Here is a 26,006-nt window from a genome sequence, read left to right as displayed (position 1 = left end):
ACAAGCTGTTAAAAAAGAAAACACAGACACCAGAATTAAACTTTCAAAATCAGAGGGAAAGGGTAGATCATGAAAGAAAATCAATAGCAGTGCTGAGATCCGGAGATAAGACGAAGACATCTACATGCAATACAAAATAGAGGGGGTACTGAGAGAAACAGGGAGGAAATAGAAAAGAGGGGCCAGACTAATAATAAGACAAAGTAACCTGAACGGGACTCTCCACATTATAGGAAAGCGTCCAACTGGACTTTGTGAACATTGTAAGGTACCAGAAACAGTGGAACATGTACTTGTTAACTGCAGGAAATATACCTCAGAAAGAAAGGACATGATGGAGGGAATGAAAACATCAGGGCTAACAGGAGGAGGTTTAAAGAGCATGCTGGAGTCTGGTAGAAGAGGACAGGGCAGGAAGTGTCTAGTCAGCTAAGGACCGATAGGGAAAATCTGAAAATCCGGACACTGTAGGAGAACTCCAGAAGATGGCAGTAATGCAACACCAAGGATGCAAGAAGAAGAAGAAGAAGAAGAAGAAGAAGAAGAAGAAGAAGAAGAAGAAGAAGAAGAAGAAGAAGAAGAAGCTGAAGCTGCTGCTGAAGCTCTGTTGGCCAGACGGTGGCAGAACCAAATGTATTGGTACTGTTTCCACACGGATCTTTATTCACGTAGCACCGCCCATCCACATGTGTAAACAAGGAGCCGGGTAACTTATAGAATAATTAACGACATTATAGGTGATGGGCTGGCGGCAGTAATCTCAAGTACTAGTTAATATAAGATTTGTAAACAACAAAACGGTGCATCAGAAATATAACGTTATTTTGATCAAACATGGCGTCCTCGGCGGAGAAATGTGATAGCGACGATGGCATGGACGAGTTCATGGACAAATTCAAGAGCCAGAGATATAAAAATGCCTTCAGTGAAAACAGCTGGGAAGAGGTAAGAAACTATCGGTTATCAACAAAAGCCACAAAGTTATTTATACCTAAGTGGGCTGTGCTAAGTTCAATGCCGTTGTTGTAAGCTAGCAAGCTAACTGGTAACTTGATAGAGGTAAATATTCTGTCCGTCCGCAGTGATCCCTCTGTTTTTGTCTCATTCAGGAGTTTAATAAAGTGCCCATGTTCATGAAAACAGCCCCTGAAGAGATTGACCCACAAAAATACCCAGAACTAGCTTGTCTCCAGGCCATTATCCATGATGAAGATAGATCCCCAGAAGGTAACTAGGTGGACCACAGCTTTAAGTCCCTCCAGCTTTTGAAACACCTGTTGGAGTTATCCATGTCGTCAGTAAAAACAGCTTAAGACTTGAGAAACTGTTAATGATTCAGTTCATTTGCCTCATTCCTCCCCAGAGCAAGCAAAGAGCCTGAAAGATGAGGGAAATGCGTTTTTCAAGGAGAAGAACTACCAAAAGGCCATACTGTCCTATACAGCAGGTTTGAAGAAGAAATGTGGTGACCAGGACCTCGACACTGTTCTCCTCACCAACCGGGCGGCAGCACACTTCCACCTGGGTAAGTATTTCTTATTTACATGCCACACAGATACATTCATAGCTGTATAAGACATAAATGTATCACTAGCACCATGAACATGGATTGTTATGCATAAAAATAATAAGGTGGCATACAAAGAATAAGATTTCACGGAACAATATCTCCATGTACAAAGGTCTGCATATGTTTCTTGCTTAATTTCATCCTCACTTTTTCTGGTTTATCACACAGGTAACATGCGCTCTGCGTTGAATGATGCTGCAGCTGCAAAGAAGATCAAACCAGACCACCTTAAAGCCGTGGTCAGAGGTATGTAATATAAACATACAGGTGTGTCACGTGCAGCAATACCTTGTCTTAAAATATGACAATAAAAATGGTAAGAAATTCTAAAATATTACAATAGCATAGCAGTCCATAGTAATCATAAAAAAGCAAAGCACTGCTTAGAATAATGACAAAACAATCATGTGCATATCTTGTGTATGTTTCTGCAGGTGTTCAGTGTTGTATAGAGCTGCGCAACTTTGCAGAGGCCATCCAGTGGTGTGATGAGGGGCTCAAGGCCCATCCCACTGACAAGAAGCTGCTGGAGCTGAGAGCAACAGCAGATAAACACAAGGTACAATCGCTAATGAGATGAATTGATTTTGGGGAGGAGGTTTTAGTTTCAGTCGAGCATAAAGCCCTGTGTATTTTTGTGCCTTAGAGAGCAGCAGAGAGAGATGCCAGGAAGGCCAAGGCTAAAGAAAAAAAGCTGCTTGGTGAGAAAGAAGCTCTTCTGGCTGCTATAAAGGTAAGCATCCTATTTAAAACCGACAGAAAAGCATCAAACTTGCAGAACTTTGCATACGCATTTGTATTTAAAAATCACTATATTATACCTGAAACAATCAGTCAAATCTGACACAAATTCTATCTCCAATAAGTGTATGTTAACATGATGTGAGATCAAAGTGTACAGCCTGTTTTTTAGTGATTATCAGATACATTTTCCTGTGCTTTACGCAGGATCGAGGCATCAAGCTCCTCCAGGATGTGAAGCCTCGTCAGCATGGTTCAGACAGTGAGGATGAAGGCTCCTCAGCAGCGATATTACAGCGGAGCCTGGAAGGCCTCAGCTCTCAGGAGGCCACGGGGGCTCAGGTCTTCCTGGACGAGCAGGGCTCTCTGCACTGGCCTGTTCTCTTCCTCTATCCTGAACACCAGCAGAGTGACTTCATCTCTGCTTTCTGTGAGAATAACTGGTAAACTCCTCTTGATCTTTTTGTCTAGTCCTCAATATATGTTGATTTTGTGTATTTCTGTGCTTGCTGTAACCAAGACAGTAGTTTAATGTATTGCAGCTAACTGAAAAAGAAATGTAAAGTAATTTCAAATGAAAAACACCTTCTTATATAAACAATTCAAGTTTTATTCTTCAGCGCTCTGTACTGTAAGAAATACAGGAAAAGCAAAGATACTTCACCTTTTAAACAAATATGTAATAGCACATGAGGCATCTGAGTAGGTCTCCCTGTATGTGGACCACAGTTGAATTCAGGATACTCCATACGACAATTGTTCTCCATTTCATTTGACTAAATAAAGTTAAATACGTTAGGAGTTTTAAGTGTTTTTTATCAGAATCACAGCTGCAAAATCACTTCGGTGTCTTTTTATTTGTCTCGATCAGTTTCATAGATCACCTGGCGGTCATGTTTGGAGAAGAACTTCCACCTTGGGACACGGACAGAAAATACAACCCACAAAATTTGCAGGTTTGTGTGTTTTGCCTAGGGCTGGGCGATGTGGACAAAGATGTTATCCCGATAACAGTTAGTATATCAGTCTATCGATAATTATCACGATGAATGTAAAATCATTATTTCTTTCATAAAATCCCTCTTCAGCCCTTTTTTCCTCAACAAAAGAAATATCTTATAGAAAAATGAGGTGCTGCAGTGTACAGCATACATGTAACTTAAGATGACTCAGAAAGTTTAAAAGTGTTTTAATGGTCAATAAATAAAACAACAAAAGTAATTTCTTACTTTCTGCGTGGGTGATTTTGTTTCAAATGATGAAACAGGTTTGTGGTGTTGCCCGTCTTCGCTGGCACGTGTCTTCGGTACAGTTTGCAGTGCACGCTGCTCTTTTTTTTGTCGTATTGTAAATATTCAAAATATCTCCAAACTACTGAAGTTGAGTGATCATTTTTGGCGACAATGGCTTTGTCCTGCTTCGTCATGGGCACTGCATTTTCTTTTGCGTCGTTTTGCATACTGGTATTTTTCTTATTCCGCTCCAACTACAAGCCTGTCTGCCACTGTGTCTGTAACAAGCGGCAACCTCCAGGGCTGAAAAATGAAGCCAACGTGGAAGTGCCAAAAACTGCAGTTCATCGAATGGCCATTTGAGGCTGGCTCCAAAAGTGAGTCAATTCCCATAGAGCCCCATGTTAAAATGCCCAACTTCACAGCAGAAATAAACATGTTTACAGCCTGGTACGAAAACCGGTTTTGGTCTCTGTAGCTAATTTTCCCCTTCATGACAACTGTGAGGGGTTGGCATTTTTATATAACTCACCTGTTTAAATTATATTAAGGCTTAAAGTTATGCATAATAAGGAATGTGGCCACTTTGTGACAGGTGGGTGCCCACTCAGGTGGCTTGCTGTTAGTTGGTTTCATCAACCAGGCTTCATTCGGCCCGCCTCAGCTCTGCCTCTTTACCCATTTTTGGATTAGCTGGAGTCAGGGACTGCCAAGATGGCGACGGCAGTCTGTAAGCATTCCTCTGTTCCTGTGACATGATTGGCTGTTCGTCTTCTTCTTCTTCGTCTGTTTAACAGCGGGTGGCAACTAGCGTTTAAGGTGCATTAGCGCCCCCCCTCTCCTGGTGTATAGTTATTATTTTATCACCCAGCACTAGTTTTGCCTAAACATTATTATCACTTGTGGCAAATTGAGATTAAGCAAAAATAAGCACTTAGAATATAATTTTGTGTGTTTGTTCCTGTGACGTTTCACCACAAAAAATGGTCAGGAATAATTCACACCGCCATCCTGAATAAGTTAACACACTGTGTAATTTTTACAGTTTATTTGTGCATCTTTAAAGTTGTGAAATAATCATTTTCTTACAAACTATAGCAGGACAACATTGTTGCCACATTCTGATTAACTGAATACATTAACCAATATATTAGATTACAGTGATTTTTATATCATGTAGATAAAGAATTTAATTACTATTTTCTGATTCTCTGAAGTACAAGGGATCAAGAGTACAACTGTTAAACAAGGATTATATTTCTTCACCAAAAACAAGGCAGTTATTAGTAAAGGACATTTATCCTAATTAACCATATTTGACCTTTCCTCATTTTCTAGCTGTACTTTGAAGATGAGAAGAAGGAGACACTGTACCAAGTAAACCCAGAGACGTCACTTTTAAAAGTGTTACAGCATAAAAGGTACATCCGTCAAGATGAAGTCTGTTTTTCATTAAGTGTGATTTCGTTTTGATTTATACCATGGCCACCAAAAATTCTTAATTATGATCAACTGGCAGGTGTCCATTATTTTCTTGTAATTGATATTTTAACCTGCATCTCCTTTTTGTTTTAATAGGCCTAAAGTGAGTTTAGATTTGTGATATTGTGTGTAAAAAAGAAAAAAGAAAAGCAGCCTAAGCATTCAGTTTTGAGTAATGTTAGTAGTTAAATGCTCATGAAACTTAGCAGCCCTTTTTCTACTGCACCTGTGTGCTTGTGATTCGTTAATACCCTAATTATTAATGTGGCTATTATATTTATTAAATTATCTAGGCTCAAATTGGTCTTCTGTATTTAATGAAATTTGAGTTTGTGAAATCAGTTGTAAAAAGAAATAGTCAAATAACCTAATGAGAGCCATGCAAATGGCTTTTACTCCTTTCTGGCAGTTGGTAATGATGCCAACAGGGTAATAATCTCTGAGTCATATGTTCCTTGTCATAGATTCATTGAGGAATGTATATCTCTGAGGATTTGTTACAGAATATATCTGTACAATGGTGTCAGGGTTTCCTCACACTAACTTCCTTGATCCTCCTTGACATTAACTTCCTTCACACTCTTATCTCTGTCTTTTCTTTTCTGTTAACAGGTTTTTCATCAAAGCAGGCACTCCCAGCTTCATTGTTCTGGTAAATGGCTCGTCATTCTGGAAGCAGTTTTTAACAGGAAAGAAAATACAAGGATTGTAAAAACATGGCCCTTCAAATCTTGGACTTTTAATACACAAAATTCCCTTTTCAACCCCAGAAGTCTGACTTTGTTATTGGAAAAAGACACCATGGCAAACTTTATGTCTCTCGTGGCCAAGAGCAAGACACACTGTTTGACACCAAATATCAATATAAATGAATATAAAACTAATGAGATCTATAAAAGTAATCCATGTATATTCTTTGTGTTTCTGTCTGTACAAATATACACTGCAGATTGAAAACTATGTAAAGACATTTTCTTTTTTTTATTATTTTAAACTGCCTAATTAGACAAATTAATGACAAACAAAACAACCAAACATTAATTGAAAAGAGAAGAACAAAACATGTATTAAGTATAAACAAGTGATGTAAGTGCTTATGAGTAAATATTTAAAAAAAAAAAAAAAAGACAGCAAAGCCTTCTGACTTCATCCTTGACATTTAAAACACCAGTGGGTCCCTTCAAAAAGTCTCAGTGTTAGTCAACAACAAAAGCAATATAATGTCAAGTCCAGCTTTATTATCCTTTTAGGAAATTAATTTGGACGTCAAAGGAAAACTTTCTTATTCTTCAAAGCACTTTTGAAGAAGCGAAAGCAAGAGAGAGTGTATGACATCCACCTGGACTATTGCACATTACCACTGCAACGTACTTTACAGATGAATAACGTTTGCCAAGTTAGGTGTTCGAGTGTTGACAGGCAACAATGTGAATAAACCAGCTTTTTTACTTTGTTTAGCAGGCTTTTCTGTAATGCTGATCTTCAGTGCATTACAATTGACAACTCAGCCAGGCATGAATTGCCTCAAGCTATATGTTCTTAGTTATCAATGTAATATGATAAACTAATTACTAAGACGCTCGTGCCAAGTCAAGCCTTTAGTTTCTGTTGTCACAGAAAGATCTTGTCGTCGTCATCATCATCAGCCTTTCTTGGAAATCATGGAAATTTTACAGTCATAAAGACATTGCTTTGCTGTTTTAGCATCCAACTTCATGTTAGACCATTCCCTCTCAGTCAGACATAAAGAGGGAATAGGGAGTGCTGCTCAGACGACACGTCATTGACAGATGTACGATTAATATTTTCTAATGGTTTCTAATATGATTACTGACTATGCTAAATTCGTTATGATTTCGTCTGCTGATTTATGACAGCAGCACTTGAAGCTCCGCAGTGTGAAATTCTTCTTTTTACTCGTTGGAAACATTTCGTGAATGAAACTTGCCCACAAACAGACCGGAAGATGTGGCCTTATATGGGAATTTTAGGGGTGTCGAATCTGCTAATGATGTAATCTCACATACAAGCAGCTCCTCACGAACAGGTTACATCATTAATCATGCTGAAACGAGCGACTTACGACAAATATTTTTGATCGCATGTGCCTGGAGCCCTGATTAAGAGCTTTTGGTAAATCCAACTTGTTTGAGCAAACCTTAGCGAAAAAAAGTAAGAGATTTAAGAATACTAAAATGATGCCCAAAGTGTTTGTTCTGATTTAAAAAAAATTTATTGATGCAATTTGATGTTCAAATATGAGTTGTATTGGTCTGATCAGATTGAATTGACACCATGTTTTGTGCTCTGTATGCCACATTTATGTTCTTGATTTTAACAGGAAAGTTAAAGGGAAAGTTGGGACTTAAATTAAAATAATTTGACCTCATAGCCATTAAAAAAAAACAAGTATTATTATTATCACTACTATAGGGGTCTTGATACAGTAAAGCTGTATTTGGAACTGCAGCTCAAGGTCATATGGGTGACATAGCATCAGGTGTTAATGTAATGAGATCATGATCATTAAGAAACTGAAAGTCATTCAGTATACTCTGAAGCCAAGGGGACACAATTCAAAATGATTACATATTTGGGTTACACTGATCAATACATACTTAACAGCAGTATGATCTGAGCTGTATCATATTTCTTTGTCAAGACAGCAGACCAACGAGAGGCCATAAAGCTCAGTGTGAAGCCATGATGAACTGTGGTTGGCTCATAAAACCAGCTTGGGGTGGGTTTCCAGAAACCATCATCATTGGAGGAGGCTGCATGTTGACAATGGTTTGAGACTGCAAATTGATGACAGTGGGAGTTATTTTGCGATGTTTTAACTCACGTTGCATCTGACACCAGGAGCACCACACACAGAAACAGGACACTGCTATGTCCTTACAGAGAGAACCCTGCAGAGAACCAAAGTAAAGAGTTTGTAAAGTTGTAAATTCAACATTGCTTCATTTTTACTCAACATGTCATGTGAAGTTCAGTATACATCAGCTTTACAAGCATCATACCTTGATACCATATCTGTTTCGCATGGCAGCCCTGAGAGACAGAACTGCAGCAGGAACAGCCATTGGTATCCCACAGGCTGTTGTTATGGCAGGGCTGAGTATGTCACATAATGGGAGACAAGTGTTCTCTCCAAATCCTCCTGAAACAGTGCAGGCAAGGCAAGGGCAGCACCAGAAACCATAGCAACCTGAAAACACACAGAAATATACCAACAGAGTGGTGCAAACTCTCTTAAGTGATTTAATGTTACTAAAAAAAGCCAGAGAAATTATGAAAAAAATGAAGGCCTTTAATCCAAAAAGTAGCCTACAAATTTGTCCAAGTTGTGGTATTGATTCTTACAAGTACTCGCGTCCTCAAAGCAGTCAAGAAGACCGCTGTTCCAGTCTGTCAAGGGTTTTTCTGCCATCGCTTGTTGGAAAACTTAAGCCACAGATGATGAAAAATGAACCTGTTAACACACAGAAATCAGAGCATAGCAAAAAACAAATGACAGAAAGCTCATATCTTGGAGCATGATATGCATAAGCTGATATCATATATCTTAATCTTGTGCACGTTGGACAGATAAACAAACAATGCTGCAAAACCTGAATCTATTGACACAAACTACAGTCTAAGAACAGTATGTCCATCGTATATTATTTACTACATCCAAGTAAATTTTAACATTTTAAGTTGTTCCATTTAAACACAGGAACAACAACGGTTGAAATGTCCCAAAAAGGAACTGTTTTGGTAAAAATAACATACATTTTTGAAAGGGAAACTTTCCCTTTTTGTACAGTATGTGTTTGATTTCAGGACAATTATTATCATTTCCTTGTTCTTCAACTGGTCAGGTAAAGAAGAGAAATTGACAAAGCAGAATTATCTTTCTTATATATATTTTTTAATCTGAAGCATCTTAGAAGTCTTGTACCATGATATAGATGTGACTTTCAAAGAGCAGATGATGAGGTTTGTTTTATTTCTACTTTGTTCTGCACAAGTATTTATATTTTAATTGTTGTTAATTAATTTATTTTCAATCAGCAATTATATACGGTGCATAATCACTGTAGCTTGTTGATAAAACTAGCACAGTTTGCTCCTAAAACAATTCAGCTGGTAACATTTAGAAAAACCCAGGATGCCTCTGTTTTTGTAGTGAGGTTAATATGTATTGTCAAAAACCGCTACATGTGGTTGTGTTACAAAGAAAGTGAAAATCAATGATTTTGGTCTGCAGAAACCCCACTTCTCTTCATTTTATAAGTTAACTTTTACAGCATGTCAAATTAAACTTTCATTTAACTGTTGGGATAAAGATGTAAATGTTCTTATTAGCAAACTTAAAGGTCTTACCTGATTGCGCTGGACACCTTCTTGTCAACTCTGAGGCTGCGAATGAATGACCCTGGATGAGGAGTGGCATCTTGTGCAAGCTGAACAGGTAAACACAATGCTGCAAAACCTGAATCTATTTTCACAAAGAAATGGAAGTGAAACTACATGCTAAGAAATGTATGTCCATCATGTTTGAATTGCTATAATTTCAAAGTTTTTCCATTTAAACACAGGGGCATACATGGTTGAAATGTTTTGTTAAAAATAACTGTATATTGTGGAGAAAACTCAAACTTCACTTATAGGAGACGGTGATGAACTGGCAGGTCAGAGGTGGCTGCAGGGTGTTTCCCAGGATTCAACTCCTGATGACAAGAACTTGACCACAAATGTCAACAGGTTAGCCTAAACTCTCCCAGCTGGATGGATGTTATCCTAACTGTGTGACCCAGTTTCTGACATCTCACATAAATTGTGAGGATTTGCTGCATTTTTCACAATTTTTCTGATACTTTGTTGACCAGATAATTCATCCAGAAAAATCTCAACAGATAATTGATTATTGTTAGTTGTGCTGCTTGATTATCCATACTCATCAAATACATTTCACAGTTTGATAATGTGCTCATATTTCAAATATACATACGTTTTTGATGTATTGACTGTGAGCAAAAAATCTAGAGATGGGATTGGCTTAAATGGGTTGGCCTCTTGTATTAACACGTATCAAGAAATTAAAACTCTCAGTGCTCTCTTTTCAGTACAAGATTATGTGCACTTGTTGTGCCTGTATTTCACATAGAGCTGAAACCAATGATTTTTTTCATGTTCGACACAGCTTATAGTGACATATTTCAATTCATTTTCAATTAAATGTCAGTTTTATTAAAAAGTGTAAAACAATGCAATATTGGTTAGAAACTTGTTTGTTAAAAAAATCTGCGATGATTGTATGGAATATGAATTATCATCAATCATTACAACCCACATGCTATTTACTAAGAAGTATGAAAATACAGTATTTATTTATTTTTTTTGACATTTTTCATTTGATTGTGATTTCACCCACATCAACACACAGACACCAACCACTTCCTCTCAGGGGAGGAGCAGAAAAAAATGATTACTTCAAGTACAGATCAACAACAGACAAAGACAAGCAAGTATTTTGGTAATGTTCAGGAAACAGATACAGACCTCTGCTCTCTTTCACATTCAAAGGCACATTTGTGAACTTCCTTCTGATCCTGATCATCTTGAGACCATAGTTTACAACAGTAGTTCAATTTTATTAAGGCAGATAAGTCCTAGGTCTTTAAAAAGAGGGAATAACTGATCATATCTACCAACTTTCACCATAAAATTGTCATGATTATCATTATTGTAGCATTATGGAAGTGAAATGTACCCAGCATGCTCTGATTCCAAGGGGGCACAATTCAAAACGATCACATCTTTAGATTTAACTGATAAATACAATGCTTCTGTCCTCAGTGTAACCAAACAAACAGCAGCTCCTTGGGGGGGGAAAAAACGTCAATACAAGAAAAACTCTGTAGTCTGGAGACTGTATACTCCCTCTCAGCCCCACACCTAACCATAAATAACACAACACGGTCACACCACAGATAAGTGACCTGAGCCAAATCAAATCTCCTTCACATGACAGAGCAGACCAATTAGATGCCACAAAGCTCAGTATGAAGCCACAACAACCCCCGACTGGCTCACAAAACCAGCAGGAGGTGGGTGTCCAGGAGCCATCATCACTGGACCAGGCTGCATGTTGACAACAACTACAGAGTTTTTCTTGCGATATTTCAACTCACGATGCATCTGACACCAGGAGCACCAGGAGCAGACACAGGAAGTCGCAATGTCCTTACAGAGAGAACCCTGTGGAGAACAAAAGTACTAATTAGGTTCTTTTTACTGTATTCCTCAGTTATTAGCCTATTTAATGTCTTACATTAATCAATAAGTCTAATTATGTTTAGTAAAAAGCAGTTTTAAAATCTCCACAGAGAAAATGACAAACATGTTTCTTGAACTTCAAGAAGGGCATTCTTTAAATTAAAGTATATAAAGTTCTAAATTAAAAAATATTTTTGTAAATTGCTTTATTTTCTGTAGATGTACACATGGCTTTCATTCAAACTTGATAGGCTGTAAGAAATCAGTGTGCATCAGTTTTACACGTGTTATACCTTGACACCATATCTGTTTCGCATGGCAGCCCTTAGAGACAGGCCTGCCGGAGGCGCACACAGAGGTAGTCCACAGGCTGCTGTTATGGCAGGGCTGAATATGTCACATAATGGAAGACAACGGTTCTCTCCAAATGTTCCTGAAACCGTGCAGGCAAGGCAAGGGCAGCACCAGAAACCATAGCAGCCTGGGGGAAAAAAGCAGCTTTAAGTTGTAATAGAGTTGTAATATACAGTCTAAGTGGCTTTATATGACTGAAGAAGGGGAAAAAATTACAAGTTTTACAAATATGACATTATTTTGAATAAATATGATTGGAGGTTGTGGTGTTGATTCTTACAAGAACTTGTGTCCTCGCAACAGCCAAAGAGGCCAGTGTTCCAGTTCGTCAAGGGTAGTGCTGCCATTGGCTCTTGAACTTTACCACAGACAGAGATTCAATTAACCTGTTCAGTGGACAGGTAAATCAGTGTACAGCACGAAAACCTGGGTGAAAAATTGTTTTGCACTTCACAGAAATGTCATTTTTACAACATATTCATCTTTAAGAGTCGATCTATTTATTTTTGGACCATCTTGTGGCATCAATTTGAATATTAATGAATCTTGACACAATTCACACATTCTTTCAAATCATTTCATAGATTATTAGAACCAGTCATAGACTATGTAAAGACAATTTGAAACACAAATGTTTTTTTTCTGTTTATGTATAAAATATAGTGACTTTATCCATTATACTCTAGTTTGATGGCGGCAAACCAGCTGGTGCTGTTCATTTGTCAGTGCCTATGAATGGGGTTTCAGTAGGCTATAGGCTCTGTAGCAAGAATAACAACAACAGCAATGAGCAGCAGTGAGTGCCTACAGGACTTTTTTTGACCTCAGTTTTGTAAATGTCTTGGTAGACAAGCTTTCTTTCATCTGTATCTTATGATAATTTTGTATCAGCAACAAATACTTGCAACATTATAATTATAGTTTTAGTTTTTTGGTGAACATAAACTATAGGCTTTTGCCTAGGGCTAGTGTGTGATATCCAGCAGGTGTGTTTAGTGAAAAGAATTGCGATCCTTCATAGTCAATCAAAGTAAATAATTATTGTCAGTCAAAATTGGCAAAAGAGGAAGAAGCTGCAGTGACAGAGAAATCTCTCTTCACTTACAGTTGCTTCAGCTCAGCCAATGTACACAGCACTCCTCAGGGTGTGTGAGCTTGTGTGAGCTCTAGCTTGTAAGCCGTCTGCAGCGAGAGTGTGCACAGTGGCCGTCCACCAATCGTTGTCTGGTGAGTGACCCCAATTTGCCTTTTCATATCCATGGACCCAGTAGGACCCGCCAAGATGAAAACACAGACAAGATTCTAGCAATATGACACACGTTTCATTGTGTTTTTCTACTTCATATTGATTAATCTCTTCATTATCAGTAAGTAGCTGTGAAGTTGCACAGTATGCTACCCAACAGTAACTGGTAGTCTTCAGAAATGTCCAAGAAAACCTCTGTTTTTTGTGGCAAGGTTAGTATGACATGTCAAGAACTGGTGCATGTAGCTATGGTACAAAAAAGTGACAATCAACCATTTTACTCTTGATAAACCTCCTTTTTGCTGGATCTTGTGAGCTTCCATCATGTCAGATTAAGCTTTCATTTTACTTTCAAAATAAAGATATCTAATTTTTTTTTTAAGCAAACCTAAAAAGCTTACCTGATTAAGTTTAAAGCCTCGTTGTCACCTCAGAAAGTTGTGAAAGAATATGCCTTGTATGTGGAGTGCCACCAGCACCAACAATGTTGCAGAACCTGAACCTACAGTTGTGCAAAGAGAGGTAAAAACAACAGTGCACACAAAGAACAGTGTCATTGTTTTTATGTTAATATAGGCAAACCAGTCAGACACAAAGTTCCAAAACATTTTTTGTATCTATTCTATGTATTGTAACTGGGACTTCTGCAATTCCTTGTTTCCCACATTCCTATTGAAATCTGGCTTGTAGAATACTACATTACTTTACGTGAGTGTCAGTAAAGACAGATCAATGCTTCAATTTCATGTGTTTCATAAAGTAAAGACTATCACGCAACCCCGTGGCCTGACCGAAGACGCCTACATTCATGTCAAGACAGATGTCCTCTGGTGATTGATGATGTAGTTCTGCTGGCTTCATGCAACTGTGATCTTAAGTGTGCATGTGTTGTCTTTTTAGACATGCTGACATTAATCAACCTGTAAAGAAGTGTGTTTGGCATTTAGGTTTAACATAAAGTTTTTTTCAGACATTTGAAGCTAGTTGGTTAATTAAAGGTTAATTAAATGCAGTTTGAACAGATAATCATTGGAGACAAAGTTATTTTATAGCAAACCACAGGTCCCCCAGTCATACTGAGCAAAGCCTGGGCTTCAAGTCTTGTTAGAATACCTCTCTGCATCAGTGACTGATCTGTCATGTTGCATTCAGCCTGTTGAAAATGACACTGCCTTGTTTTATTATTCATGCACCATGCCTTAAGACACACACACAGACGTGTCAAATTCAGATACGCTTTTTCTGAACTAGTTAATCAGTCCTGATTAGCCCTGTGCTCGAGTATGGCGTGTGTGTCTTTGGGTGTGTGTGTGATGTTAGTAAAATTGGTGCCAGTTGAGGAACACTTTAATAGGAGTTTCCAAGTGTTTCATTCCTTTTAGTTAGATGAATAAGGGCTGCTGGAAAAGTTAGTGCTAATCAGTCCTGATTGATGCTGCACTTGTGTATTATTATGTGTACTGTATATACATGTGTGTGTCTGTGTCCTGTTGTAACTGCCATCAATAGTGTTAGGTCACTATAATGCTGGAAAGATAAGCTGCTCTCATTTTTCACAGTAAGCTTAGTATGTGATGTCCTATCTGTGTACTGTATACAAGTATATACTCCTCTCAGCACAGTCATTCCTCAGTTCAATAGCTGCTTCACAGCTACAATATTGTACCTCGCTCCTCTCCTTTAGGGAACAGAAGTTAGTCATAACATTTAATTCGCTTTCCGTTTGTTCCCTCAGTAACAACAAATATAGTATGGGACATATATACAGTCTCCACATAGGAGCAAATCTGCAATGATTTCTTGCATTGTAGAGCCAGCAGAGAAAACTGAATGAAACGCTGAGGGGGCTGTTACATCCAAACGGTAAAAATGAACAAATGTATGAAGACAAGCTGCTGCACAGATAAACCTACAATAACTGATTTTTTTGGCCACTTTGGGGCAGCAGAAACAAGTTGTGAATACAGCATTGACATATCATCACTTTTTAAGTATATGTAGCGAACTTATTTAGTTAGGTGGCCAGAAACACGACTCCAAATGAATGATAATGTTGCTCTGGAACTCCTGCATGTGTAAATAAGGAACTGACGTATGTAAGTCCAATATTCACTCTCTTTTAGCTCTGTTTGTGGTCTTTACCAAAACCAACATGAAGTGTCTTAGTAAGGTGTTAGTCCACCACATGCGGCCAGGGCAGCTTCAGTGCGCCTTAGCATTGATTCTACAAGTCTCTGAACTTGATCTGAACCATTCTTTCAAAAGATATTGCCTCATTTGGTGTTTTGATGATGGTGGTGGAGTGCGCTGTCGAACACATCTGTTCAAAATCTGTTCGGTGTTCAATTGGGTTGATCCGGTGACTGCGAAGGCCACAGCATATGATTCACATCATTTTCATCCTCATCAAACCATTCAACGAGCCTTTGTGCCAAATGGATGGGTACGTGGTCATCCTGGAAGAGACCACTCCCATCAGGATAGAAATGTTTCAACATAGGATAAAGGTGATAACTCAGAACAACTTTGATTTGATATGCAGTGACCCTTCACAAGAGTTGCTCTTATGTTTTCTCTTACATATCGCACTAATGCACGAGCATCACGCTCATCAAATGTGCGCTGTCGACTACAATTTCCAACCCTGTTTACTGATGTCTTTCCCACAGATCTGAATGCAGATGTCACTTTAGTAACTGTTCCTATTGAAACTCTAGCCAGTTGAGCAGTTTTTGTGACTGAAGCTCCTGCCATCGGTGCCTCAACAATGAACCCTCTTTCAAAGTCACTTAGAGCTTTTCCTCTTGCCATCAAAATCAGAATCAACCGGGCCTGCTCAGCATTTTTATACCTGCCACAGAGCATGAACAGATGTTAATTGCTTAATTGTACCATGCAGTGTACCTGTGTGGAAGCATCTGCATTTGTTATGTTTCTCCACTCATTTATTCAGGTTTTTCCTGTAATGTGTCACCTGTTGTTTTCACGTTGTCTTTTGAGACATTATTATAAAAATATCCATTATAGCAGCTTTAAACAACATGCCGCTGCTCGACTGCACGCTCACACTCTGAAGGGTGAAAAACCCTTGTACTTTTACAGCATTATTGGTCGTTGTAATCATTCCTCCTGTCCATACTGTCCGTGATGAGATCCCTTCCAAATGGTTTCTCTCAATGTTTTTGAAAAAAAAAAACACATCTGGGAACTTGTTATAAAATATCCAGTTTGATTGCTTCTTTGTGTTTTCTTACAGTAGCCCCCATTTAATTGCTCCACTCAGTGTTTGGCACTCCAATTTGCATGCAAACACAGATGTCATACTCTGACATACATAAGCTGACCCAACCATGACCTTGTTAAGCTTATGATTGCATAATTGTTGTTTCACTGGTCTGATTATCTTAATGCTTTCCTACTATTATTTAACATTTATTTTACCTGTAACCTACATTTATTTTACCTTGTGTCCGTCACCTTCAATTACATACTTGTATTTTGAAATGTCATATGTAATATAAAACTAGCTCACAGAAACTTCTACTCTTCTGTTAAAGATGACAACAGGCTTGTTTTTTTAGTATTTTCTGCAATTACAAAAGGAATCCTTTGGTTGGGCCCAAATCAGAATAACTATAGGCTACCATTTGAGGGATTTTATTTGTTTTAATGCAGGTGGAGCACCCAAACATAGAAAGGAGGCAGTGACACACCACAATATCATGCTGGATGCATATTTCAATGAGCAAACAGCAGACAGTAATCTTTGCAACTTTAATTATGTCCCACACTACCACATGGGAATCAAACATTTTGTCATGATAGAACACAGTTGTAGACATTTAAAAAAATTCATCAAGTCTAATAATAGGTATTGAAGAAGAGCTAAAAATATCTTCTACAAATATTGCTAAAGGCAGCACTTAAATGCATCACAACTAAGTGGTTAAAACCTGACCCCCCAACAAACAATATTTGGACTGCGAAGGTTTGGGAAATTTACTAAATGGAACAAATAACGTACTCCTTGAGCCTCCAAAAAGATATATTTTTTGAAAAGTGGAGCCCTGCCATGGCTATATTAGTACAATGAAGTGATTTGAATCCTTCATATACACACACTTACACCACTACACGCATTCATACACAACCCCCCTCCATGACCCCCACCTTTTTTGTTTTTTTATTATGTATTTATTTTATTTTATACCTCTGTTGTATTCTAACCATTACAATTAATACTACAAGCTGAAGTGAAGCTCTTTTTTAACTTTAATTTTATTAATTACAGTTTCATTAAACAGCTGAACATGGGAAACAGCAGGCAAAATTGTGAATATGATTGTTAAGTTGCTGAAACGGAAATAAAAACTAAATTTAAAAAAATTCATCCAGCAGAGTCAGATAGGCTATATAGGTGTTAATAATGGTACCAGGCCTAAACGTTCTACAGAAAACAAGAGGGGACAGACATTCCCTGTGAAGGTGTTGTCAAGTTTTTTAATGTGACACATTCACTATGAATGTTTAAGCTATTCTTTCAGTTTTTCAGAAGGTTTTTTGGGGGTCCCTTTATTGACATGAAAGACTGAGCCCTTTCACTCAGGTCCTTGGGCCCCCTGCTGGGCAAAGCCACAAGGAGCAGCACCAGTATTCTGATAGTGGCTTTAAGAGAGATTAATTGACACACAGTAGCAACACAATATCCCCATGGATATTTCATACACTTACCCTCATCTTTTTAAATATTTTTCATTTAACATTTACTTAACCAGGGAACTTGTGAGCAAGATATAGTTCTACTAGTCTCGGGAACTCTACCGGAGGGATGAACACTTTTTTCCCAAAAGACATTTCTTCTTTTGGTGTTTTTAATGTGGTGGTGAAGAGCTCTGTGTAACACATTGGTCCAAAGTCTCCCATAGGTGTTCAGTTGGGTTGAGATCTGGCAACTGCGAAGTAGATCAAGACCGTATTACATAGTGAGTGATTCAAAAATGTATTTTAATTCATGTGCACAATGTTTTTAAAGGCTTGCAGTTTAATCTTATTTGCACCAAAAACAGAACCTTTCATAAACCAGGCAACATCTTAATGGTGTATAGCCCCACCTGTTGGTCATCAGTGGTAGAGCATTAAAATCTCCCACTCAGAGGTAGTTTAGCTTGATATTAATACTACTGAGCAGAAACAAGACTACTCCGAGAAGCAGTCATTTATACAGTACGCTTTGGAAGGGCCAATGGGGCATCCTGACCATAGCCATTTCATTAATACACCCAACCATCTCTCTTCAATTCAGGAATGCTCTCAAAAGTCGTGGGCCTTCTTATTTTATATGAAACCTCGAAGATTTTAACAAATTTTCCATCATAAAGCAAGCTAAAAGGAATATCCTTCTGTGCTGTAACTGTAAATGTAAGTTTCTATGTAGATCCAACGTTTCCAAAAGTTGTTCTTCAAAAAACCCCAAAAACAAGTTAATAATAGAAGAATCACAGCTTAAAAACACACCATTACAGTAAAGACAGCTCAGTTACAGTGCACTGCTGCTGTTCATTTGTGTGAAATGTTGTCAAGAAGTTCATTAATTACTGCATCCCTGTTCTGGTTTGGTTACGTGCCTGTAACCAAATGTAGTCACATATTTGCTTTATGTACAGGAGAAAGACCTTGCCATTGGTCTCTTCTTAACCAGTTCTTTAGGCACCACCGTTTCCAGTAGCCTCCTAACTAGGTCCAGTCTGCCTGTCCTGATCAGAGCCCTGGATAACTCTGTGACCTCTGCTGTGTGAGTCCTGTAAAGGCACCTCAGCTCGGCCTTCACAATGTCCCCAGGGTACCTCTCTTCTGCCTTTTGTACCCACAGCTCCAGTTGGGTGATGGCAAGGCTGGGGTCAGGGCCTCCCTGCATGAACAGAGCCAGGAGGGCCTGTAGGAGGCAGCGCAGGGCTGTGATATCTGTGCTCCCAGGTCTCTCTAACTCCACAGCGCGTTTGAAGCAGTCTGCAGCGTTCTGCTCCTCACCTTTCAGCAGGAGGCAGCGTCCTCTGAGCACGTGGAGGTCCGGCAAGCTGTCACCCAGCTCAAACTGTAGGGCATGGGACAGACTCACCAACGCACTGTTCACTGCCCCCTCATCCACTAACAGACTCTCCTGGAGTGCATCTACACCCATGTAGTAGTACACCTAAAAGGAAAGACATGAATCTGAAAACCCTGTTGCTGTAGACAATCCATATATATATATTGCTCATTAATAGTGCATGTTTTTACCTGTGCCATCTCAAGGTGAGTCCGCAGACATGGACGTACAGTCAAGACTTTGTCCAAGTCTTTTCTGACCTCAGTTAGCTTCTGTCGGTCTGGGATTCCACCTTGACCATGTTTTGCCTTCTCCAGGTCCCTGATGTAGAGCATCATGTTTATCTAAAAGGAAAAACTTTATAAATATTTGCACACCATTTTATTTACATCTTATTTTATCAAATGTATGAAAATCATCCCCTTATGCAGGTGTCTGGAGTATAAAACTTCTCTTTTGCCATATAAACTGAAAATAAATACATACTGTGCACAAATATAACCATTTATAGTTCACACCAGCTCAAACATTAGATCTAATTGCACAAATATGTGAACTCTGCGCATCTTTCAGCCAGATTAAATTAAAGGGATTTCACATTTGACTGAGTTTTGCCAGCTTGGTTTTGACATTGGCCAGATGTACTTCAGCTGCAGTACCTTGGCACGTGTGCAGTAGGCCTGCCAGTTGATTTCTGGGTCTGGGAGCACGTTTAAGGCCATGTTGCAGATCCCTGTGGCCATCTCATGTTTGTCCAGCAGAAAGAAGACCTTTGCCAGAAGGTTCAGGGTCAATGCATCATCACTGGCCAAATTTATGGCCTGAGGACACAGATAGTTATGTTATGGTGAAAATATATAAAGAGGTAGCTGTAGCACAAATTCTTCGATAAAGTAGGACTGAGCTTCCAGTGACAAATCAAAGGGACAATGTCTATTATTAGCAGAAACTGTATGATTCACAATATATGACTAATAAAGTTAAGTCAATTTTAGTTAAGGGATAATATGTATGTTCATATGGACTGAGACATTTCTACTCAGTTTTATAAGCTCAAAATTATAATGTTGATTTAGTTTCATGTGCAGATACAACTATTTTAATATCTCAAATTACAAACAAGAGTCACAAAATAGCAATTATAAATGGAGAACCTACAGAAAATCCCCCAACAAGGATATTTGGAGATCAAAGTTGTGTCTGTCAATATTTTCTTGGTCACAGATCTGACAAAATGGTGGATGTAGTAATGTCAGTTAAACTGCCAGAACTGTGCCAGTAGTGGTTGCTACTAGCAACAGAATGTTCAGCTGAAATTAACAACCGGTTGCAGAACACTCAAAGAAAAATGGACAGGAATTTAAGCAGTTTTCAATAAGCATTAAAAACTTCTACAACAGGTTATAGCCCTCACTAGCTTGCCTGATATTTGGTGAGAAATCTAAATGTGTGGGTTAACTTACAGTTCCATAGCAGGATAGAGGATCAGAGGCTGAGTAGCCACAGTCATGTATAGACATGGGCACAGTGGTGAACTCTTCCTTCCTCTCCAACATGATGCCAACATAACACCAAGCAAGGGCTGAAGGGGGGGGGGGGATCAGAATAAGGGTTTTTACCAGGTTCTACTTAAAGCATTTATTGTTTGTCTCCCTCTAGATTGAATGAATGGTTGTACTGTATATGACAACATCTTAAATCAAATAGTCGGTGCTATTGCTAAAACAAAGTCAGTGGTCCTTTGTATGGATTGCAATGTACAGTATGAACTACAGAAGGTCAGATAGATAGAAGATAGCATCACTTAAATATCACCAGCAGAGCAGCACTGAACATTCAACATGCCTTTAAATGTATAACAGAGCAAATGTATTCATAGAGAAACATTTCTCGTTTACCTTTGTGTTGTGTTTTCTTAGATTCTAGTGTTTGTTTGAGAAGCTTCAGTCCCTTATTGTAGTGGGAGAGTCTGGAGTATTCAGAGTCCTCTTTGGTCTTTACTATGTCGTCTAGTCTGTAGGGAGAAAATTACTTAGTACAAATTAATATTTACACATTAAGTGGTGCAGTGGTTATCTTTTGAGGCCATGTTTTGTACCTTATATAGATAGTTGCCATTTTAAAATACCAGCTTTGTTTTTCCTCTCTTGGTATCTGAAAAACAACAATATATCTTCACTTAAAGTCTCTAGTTAGGAATAAAATCACATTTATTGCGCAGGAATAAATATTTAAGTCTTTAGGTACATGCCCAGCAGCATTGTTTAATTACTATTCCACCCAAATTTTTCACTTGTCTTGAATGAAAAATAGGAAGCTAAGAGCTCTGTGCTGTGCCAAATTTAATAAAATTGGCTTGACTTGATTTTGGGGAAGTATTAGATTTATATCCATGCTATTAAGAGCTAAGTTTCATATTCATAAATCTTCTAAGCATAGCCACATCCTCAAACTTCAGTAAGAGTTTGCAGGTGAAATGAGTCATAGCAGAGCAATGAATTTAAAGATATGTAATGCTTACTAACACTGCATGGTTGAAAAACCAACCAATAAAATGCTGGAAGAAACTAACCTAAACACACACGTATAGATTTATTCTATTACTTTATGTGTATGTTTCCATCTCACCAGCTGACCCCCATAGTCCAGGGCTCTGTTGTAAAGTGTCAATGCTGCCGTCAGCCTCTCTCTCAGGTTGTCCTCACTGTCCAGCTCCACATCATAGGGATACACGTAGGCCTGCTCAACCAGGCAGCGAGCCGCCAGGAGCCTGGTCTCTTCCTGAGAGGCCTCTCCAGCATCTAAGCCCATTAGGTGAGACACTTTCTCCACACACTCCCCTGCATCCAGCTCTCTCCCCAGCTTGTCGTACACGTAGCCCAGGTTGGCCCAGGCATTGAGGTTACCAGGGTCTTCTTTACAAATGCTTCTGAAAGGCCAAAATACAGAGATAGAAGAGTTAGAGAATTTCCCCCATAAAGCTCTTGAACATTGGAAGTCATTTAAAAATATTCCATATTCCAAATTTGGTACACACATTCATGTCCCCCTCAGGATGAATTGTAATAACTTTGGTGTTCGTTTAACTTCTAATCCCATCACTACATCAAAATAATTATATAATAATAATTAATAATTAAAAATAATTATAATTGTGTCCAGTACTTTGGTTTATGACTAAATACTATACAAATCTAATGACATTCCCATCAGCCTCATTTGTACTTCGTTTGGTGCTAATTAGTGAACATTAGCATGCTAACATGCCTGACTAAGATGGTAAACATGGTAAACATTATACCCACTAAAACATTAGCATGTTAGCATTGTCATGGTGGGGTAGAAGGCAACGCCTTATATCTGCAGAAAGCAGTTAGCAACATGAAATAAAGATATTGTGTGTTAATGTGTTAATCTTACTGGAGCAACTCATACTCTTGGTGATAATGCTTGTTAATTATATTTGTCTAAGCCAAACAAGCCATTTGTGTGTAGCCATGGTAACAGTATGGTTTTATTCACAATTTTAACTTATTCTGGGATCGTTCTTCCTTGTTTGCACGAGACGGTCTTCACCCAAACAAGTCAGGTATGCTGACGGCTAACCTGCAGCACGCTGTGCTGTCCTCCTCCTCACGTAGTGACTATTTACATCACCTGTCTCCCCTCGCTCTTCTTCTTTCCCTTCTCTGCCCACCAAAAACAGCCAGGCACCCTCTGCTGTCACTAACCCCCTTCTTGTGGACTGATCATAGTATTGCTATTTGGAGCAGGGATTCCTCCAGCGCTAATTTTAAAATCCCTGTGGTAATTTTGCATAGGTCCTTAATACGAAACAGACACATCCGACACAGCAATAATAATAATTTAATAAAGATCCAGGCCAGAACCCTACCTCCAGTCTCAACTTCAACTCTAACCCAGAGTTGACTTAAGATGGCTCTTCTCAATGTAAGATCCCTCTCTAACAAATGTTTATTTTAAATGATTTTATCTCTGATTTAGAGTTAGATTTCATGTTTTTAGCAGAATCCTGGCTACATCCTGGTGATCACAGTCAGCTGGCTGAATGGTGCCCTCCAGATTTTGACTGCTTTAGCCGCTCTAGGGATTGTGGTTGTGGTGGTGGCCTTGTTACTGTCTATAGGAGGCATTTAAAATGTAACCTCATAGCTTGCAATGATTTTTCTTCCTTTGAAGAGCGCATGTTTAAACTTGGTGGCCCCTCCCGGTCATATTTGCTATTATTTATCACTCCTCTAAACCAGCTGGCTCCTTCTTGTTGGAACTCCCTGAATTTTTATCTAGAATTCAGGGAGTTCAGAAATATTGCAAATTTTTAGTGATGCAGAAACTGTTGTACATGCTTTTATTTCCTCATGCCTTGATTATTGTAACAGTCTGTTCACTTGTCTTCATAAAAAAACTGTAACGACAGCAGACTGTACATAACTCAGCTGCTAGGCTTTTAACCAGGACCAAGAGGTACGATCACACAACACCTGTTTTAGCCTCTTTACATTGGCTTCCTGTTTGTTTTAGGATTGATTTTAAGATCTTATTGATTACGTTTAAGGCTCTTCATGGCCTGGCTCCAGATTATATTTTAGACCTTTTAATTCCTTATGAACCTTTACGAAGTTTGAGATCTTCAGGCAGGCTTCTTCTGTCTCTTCCTGAATCCAGGATGAAAACTAAGGGGGACAGAGCTTTTGCCATCAGGGCACAGAGGCTCTGGAACAATTTGCCCAAAGAAATAAGGTTGTCTGAGTCAGTGTCTTCTTTTAAGTCTCTTCTCAAAACGCATTTTTATCAGAAAGCATATCCTGATCTTACCTACTTACCTACCTACTAGGTCTCTGTTTATTTTAGTGTTCTTTATGTATTTTATTATTCACTGTGGTATTTTATTTCTCTCTCTGTGAAGCACTTTGTACTTTGTTTTGATAAGTGCTCTATAAATAAAATGTTTATTATTGTTGTTATGCAGCATTTGAGATGACTGTAAATTGACAGGCCGGTTTTGATTTTGGTTGATGCTATAGTTGGTAAATGTTAGGTTGCACTTTGTGTTACCTTTTCTACTGCTATGTAGGCATTATCTGTGGAGGTTCTTGGTTTGCTCACAAAGATTAAGTATGTAGGAAGACACGTTTCAACCTGTGTGGTGATTTGATTGTACAAGAGTACAGAATCTTAGAAACATATTACTAGTCAAGATCTCTTGTGAAACCATGCATCAACAGTGTATCAAAATAAGACTTCTTGCTGAATATTCTGCCTTTAAAAAAAGTGTGTAAAAGTGTATCATCACCTGAATATTTCCTCAGCTGTGTCCAGTTGTTCGAGGTGAAAAGCTAGCAGACCAAGTAGATTTCGGACAGCGTACTGTAGATATCCAGCTTCAGCCTCTAGCTCGCCACACAGGCTCTCCTGTTTCAGGTACGTGTCCCTGAGTCTCAGCTTCACAGGCCCAACAGGATCACAGTTGAGGTTGAGGTCCAGGTGGAAGTGGCCGGGGATGTAGTCCATGTCCTCCATGAGAGACTCAATGTCCTCTGTGCTATCTGCCTTCATGGCCTCCTGCTCCTCCTGCTCCACCTGTTATTTAAAAAAGACAAGAAACTTTAAGAAATACAATCAAAATTCTGCTTTTATATATTTTGACCTAAGATCCTACACAAGAAAATACCTCTTATCCTCCTCAGCCTACAGTTAGTCAATCTACTGTGACATAATTCACCCAGCCACTCTTGTCATCCCGGACAGGTTGAACAGGTTAGGCTTGGGAGTGACTAGGGAGTGGAGTGGAATTTAAGGGGGAGGTAGTGTATAACTATGGATACATATTTTCCCCACACACTTTTTTTTGTATCAAGTCCCCCTTTTGTTTCTCATCCGTGAAAACATAAAATATTAGTCATTGTCTCTATTAATTTTTCTTTTTCAAAAGGGAGATTGCATCATGTCTGAGTTTTCTTGGTTTTGCTCTTTTTTTCTTATTTGGCTCTTGAACAGAAATACCAACTGACATTCTGACAGCATGATATTATTTGTCTTGAGTTTTGTAAAAAATGTTTTTTAAGCCTTGTTTTGGAGAATGTTTCAGTTAACCCCCTCTGCCCCTGCTTGAGTCAGCTGTAGCCAACAGAAGAATGTGAACCATCAGGATCAATGTGACTGAAACACTGAAGGAAACTCAATGAAACGTTCTCTCTATTTCATGTTACTACTTTGAATTACCTTTCATTTCAACAAAAATTCTACATCTTTTAGCCATAACAAAAATGAGATAATTATTAAAAGATAAACACGCAGATGTATGATGAGCTGTTGACAGAACATGTAAACACCTAGAGGAGATATGCAGATACACTGTAAAGAGTTCAAAAGCAAACACTGACTGTGAATCCTCATTATCCTGCAAGTCACAATACTATCTCACAAGATCAGATACACACAAGAGAAGCATATTTTGTTTCTGAATGCATTTGCATATAAATCCAAACTCTTCCACCAGAGGGTAAACTTGTATTATGATAAACCAGACTGACAGTGGAACTAAACACAGAGGGCGGTTGGTGTTGTAAGTCCACTATCAGATGCAATGTCTCGATGGGCTTTACAGGCCCACATCAAAAGTGGTTCCCAAGCAAGTGCAAGTGCTCTAAGAAGACAGGGAAAAACTCTGCAAAGCTTCAGCACACAAGAGACCTTTGGAAAGATAATTCAAAGAGAGATCAGCCCTCCTCTGACAGCTGGGTAGCAATAATAGCCGTAGAACAAATCAATTACAAAAAAAGCCCAGTAGGATTATAGTAGAGCTACTTAGATTCAATGAGACCAATATAAATTATGTTCAAAGAGGTAAGTCCCAGGAAGTACTGTCAAAATTCAAGGATTCGAGGAATGTATTTGTATATGCAGTACAATGTCACCAGTGCATTTCCATACAATGAGAAACTTCAGTCATACTATCACACACAGTGTTACAAACATACAAGTAAATAAAGAAAACAATGGGAAAAA

At 38.6% G+C, this 26,006-nt stretch overlaps 4 protein-coding genes across 6 annotated transcripts; 1 reads left to right on the top strand and 3 right to left on the bottom strand.

Annotated features, from left to right (window-relative positions):
• Nucleotides 1-517: 517 nt before the first annotated feature.
• ttc4 (tetratricopeptide repeat domain 4) lies at nucleotides 518-6,151 on the top strand. The gene is made up of 10 exons (XM_044199484.1): nucleotides 518-945; nucleotides 1,110-1,227; nucleotides 1,364-1,525; nucleotides 1,739-1,816; nucleotides 2,005-2,129; nucleotides 2,217-2,303; nucleotides 2,519-2,754; nucleotides 3,183-3,267; nucleotides 4,882-4,964; nucleotides 5,638-6,151. Exons 1-10 carry the CDS (start codon nucleotides 835-837, stop codon nucleotides 5,735-5,737), a joined length of 1,185 nt encoding a protein of 394 aa, XP_044055419.1. The 5' UTR covers nucleotides 518-834; the 3' UTR covers nucleotides 5,738-6,151.
• A 1,564-nt stretch (nucleotides 6,152-7,715) lies between these two features.
• On the bottom strand, nucleotides 7,716-9,522 carry LOC122877907 (cornifelin-like). Its single transcript, XM_044200097.1, has 4 exons — nucleotides 9,397-9,522; nucleotides 8,392-8,500; nucleotides 8,049-8,236; nucleotides 7,716-7,937 (listed from the first exon to the last, which is right to left on the bottom strand). The coding sequence occupies exons 2-4, from the start codon at nucleotides 8,456-8,458 to the stop codon at nucleotides 7,716-7,718; spliced, it is 477 nt and encodes a 158-aa protein (XP_044056032.1). The 5' UTR covers nucleotides 8,459-8,500; nucleotides 9,397-9,522.
• Nucleotides 9,523-10,241: 719 nt separating this feature from the next.
• On the bottom strand, nucleotides 10,242-13,412 carry LOC122877649 (cornifelin-like). Of its 2 annotated transcripts, none has more exons than XM_044199485.1 (4): nucleotides 13,294-13,412; nucleotides 11,927-12,032; nucleotides 11,586-11,773; nucleotides 10,242-11,274 (listed from the first exon to the last, which is right to left on the bottom strand). In XM_044199485.1, exons 2-4 carry the CDS (start codon nucleotides 11,991-11,993, stop codon nucleotides 11,074-11,076), a joined length of 456 nt encoding a protein of 151 aa, XP_044055420.1. In that variant the 5' UTR covers nucleotides 11,994-12,032; nucleotides 13,294-13,412; the 3' UTR covers nucleotides 10,242-11,073. The 2 variants fall into 2 exon arrangements, with proteins under 2 accessions (XP_044055420.1, XP_044055421.1); XM_044199486.1 differs by having other exon boundaries at nucleotides 10,281-11,274; nucleotides 11,927-12,004; nucleotides 13,294-13,373.
• A 3,740-nt stretch (nucleotides 13,413-17,152) lies between these two features.
• On the bottom strand, nucleotides 17,153-24,762 carry ttc22 (tetratricopeptide repeat domain 22). Of its 2 annotated transcripts, none has more exons than XM_044200267.1 (9): nucleotides 24,670-24,762; nucleotides 24,292-24,578; nucleotides 21,606-21,906; nucleotides 21,076-21,131; nucleotides 20,876-20,991; nucleotides 20,441-20,559; nucleotides 19,637-19,798; nucleotides 19,169-19,321; nucleotides 17,153-19,082 (listed from the first exon to the last, which is right to left on the bottom strand). In XM_044200267.1, the coding sequence occupies exons 2-9, from the start codon at nucleotides 24,552-24,554 to the stop codon at nucleotides 18,546-18,548; spliced, it is 1,707 nt and encodes a 568-aa protein (XP_044056202.1). In that variant the 5' UTR covers nucleotides 24,555-24,578; nucleotides 24,670-24,762; the 3' UTR covers nucleotides 17,153-18,545. The 2 variants fall into 2 exon arrangements, with proteins under 2 accessions (XP_044056202.1, XP_044056203.1); XM_044200268.1 differs by lacking the exon at nucleotides 24,670-24,762 and having other exon boundaries at nucleotides 17,153-17,844; nucleotides 18,920-19,082.
• Nucleotides 24,763-26,006: the final 1,244 nt, after the last annotated feature.

This window comes from Siniperca chuatsi, linkage group LG6, assembly GCF_020085105.1.
Source record: "Siniperca chuatsi isolate FFG_IHB_CAS linkage group LG6, ASM2008510v1, whole genome shotgun sequence".
Classification (NCBI taxonomy): Eukaryota; Metazoa; Chordata; class Actinopteri; order Centrarchiformes; family Sinipercidae; genus Siniperca; species Siniperca chuatsi.
The sequence above is the reverse complement of the archived record's forward strand: the minus strand, read 5'-3'. Positions and strand labels throughout refer to the sequence as shown.

Excerpts from the sequence above, each read along its gene's own strand:
- ttc22 (XM_044200267.1), bottom strand. The coding sequence starts at position 24,554 with ATGAAGGCAGATAGCACAGAGGACATTGAGTCTCTCATGGAGGACATG. Across the intron at positions 21,907-24,291 it reads ACAGCTGAGGAAATATTCAG|AAGCATTTGTAAAGAAGACC; the intron begins GTGATGATACAC and ends TTGGCCTTTCAG. Across the intron at positions 19,799-20,440 it reads CTCTATCCTGCTATGGAACT|GCCATAAATTTGGCCAGTGA; the intron begins GTAAGTTAACCC and ends CTGTGTCCTCAG.
- ttc4 (XM_044199484.1), top strand. The coding sequence starts at position 835 with ATGGCGTCCTCGGCGGAGAAATGTGATAGCGACGATGGCATGGACGAG. Across the intron at positions 1,526-1,738 it reads GGCAGCACACTTCCACCTGG|GTAACATGCGCTCTGCGTTG; the intron begins GTAAGTATTTCT and ends TTTATCACACAG. Across the intron at positions 2,304-2,518 it reads CTCTTCTGGCTGCTATAAAG|GATCGAGGCATCAAGCTCCT; the intron begins GTAAGCATCCTA and ends TGCTTTACGCAG.
- LOC122877907 (XM_044200097.1), bottom strand. The coding sequence starts at position 8,458 with ATGGCAGAAAAACCCTTGACAGACTGGAACAGCGGTCTTCTTGACTGC. Across the intron at positions 8,237-8,391 it reads CTTTGAGGACGCGAGTACTT|GTTGCTATGGTTTCTGGTGC; the intron begins GTAAGAATCAAT and ends GTGTGTTTTCAG. Across the intron at positions 7,938-8,048 it reads GAAACAGATATGGTATCAAG|GGTTCTCTCTGTAAGGACAT; the intron begins GTATGATGCTTG and ends GGTTCTCTGCAG.
- LOC122877649 (XM_044199485.1), bottom strand. The coding sequence starts at position 11,993 with ATGGCAGCACTACCCTTGACGAACTGGAACACTGGCCTCTTTGGCTGT. Across the intron at positions 11,774-11,926 it reads TTGCGAGGACACAAGTTCTT|GCTGCTATGGTTTCTGGTGC; the intron begins GTAAGAATCAAC and ends TTTTTCCCCCAG. Across the intron at positions 11,275-11,585 it reads GAAACAGATATGGTGTCAAG|GGTTCTCTCTGTAAGGACAT; the intron begins GTATAACACGTG and ends TGTTCTCCACAG.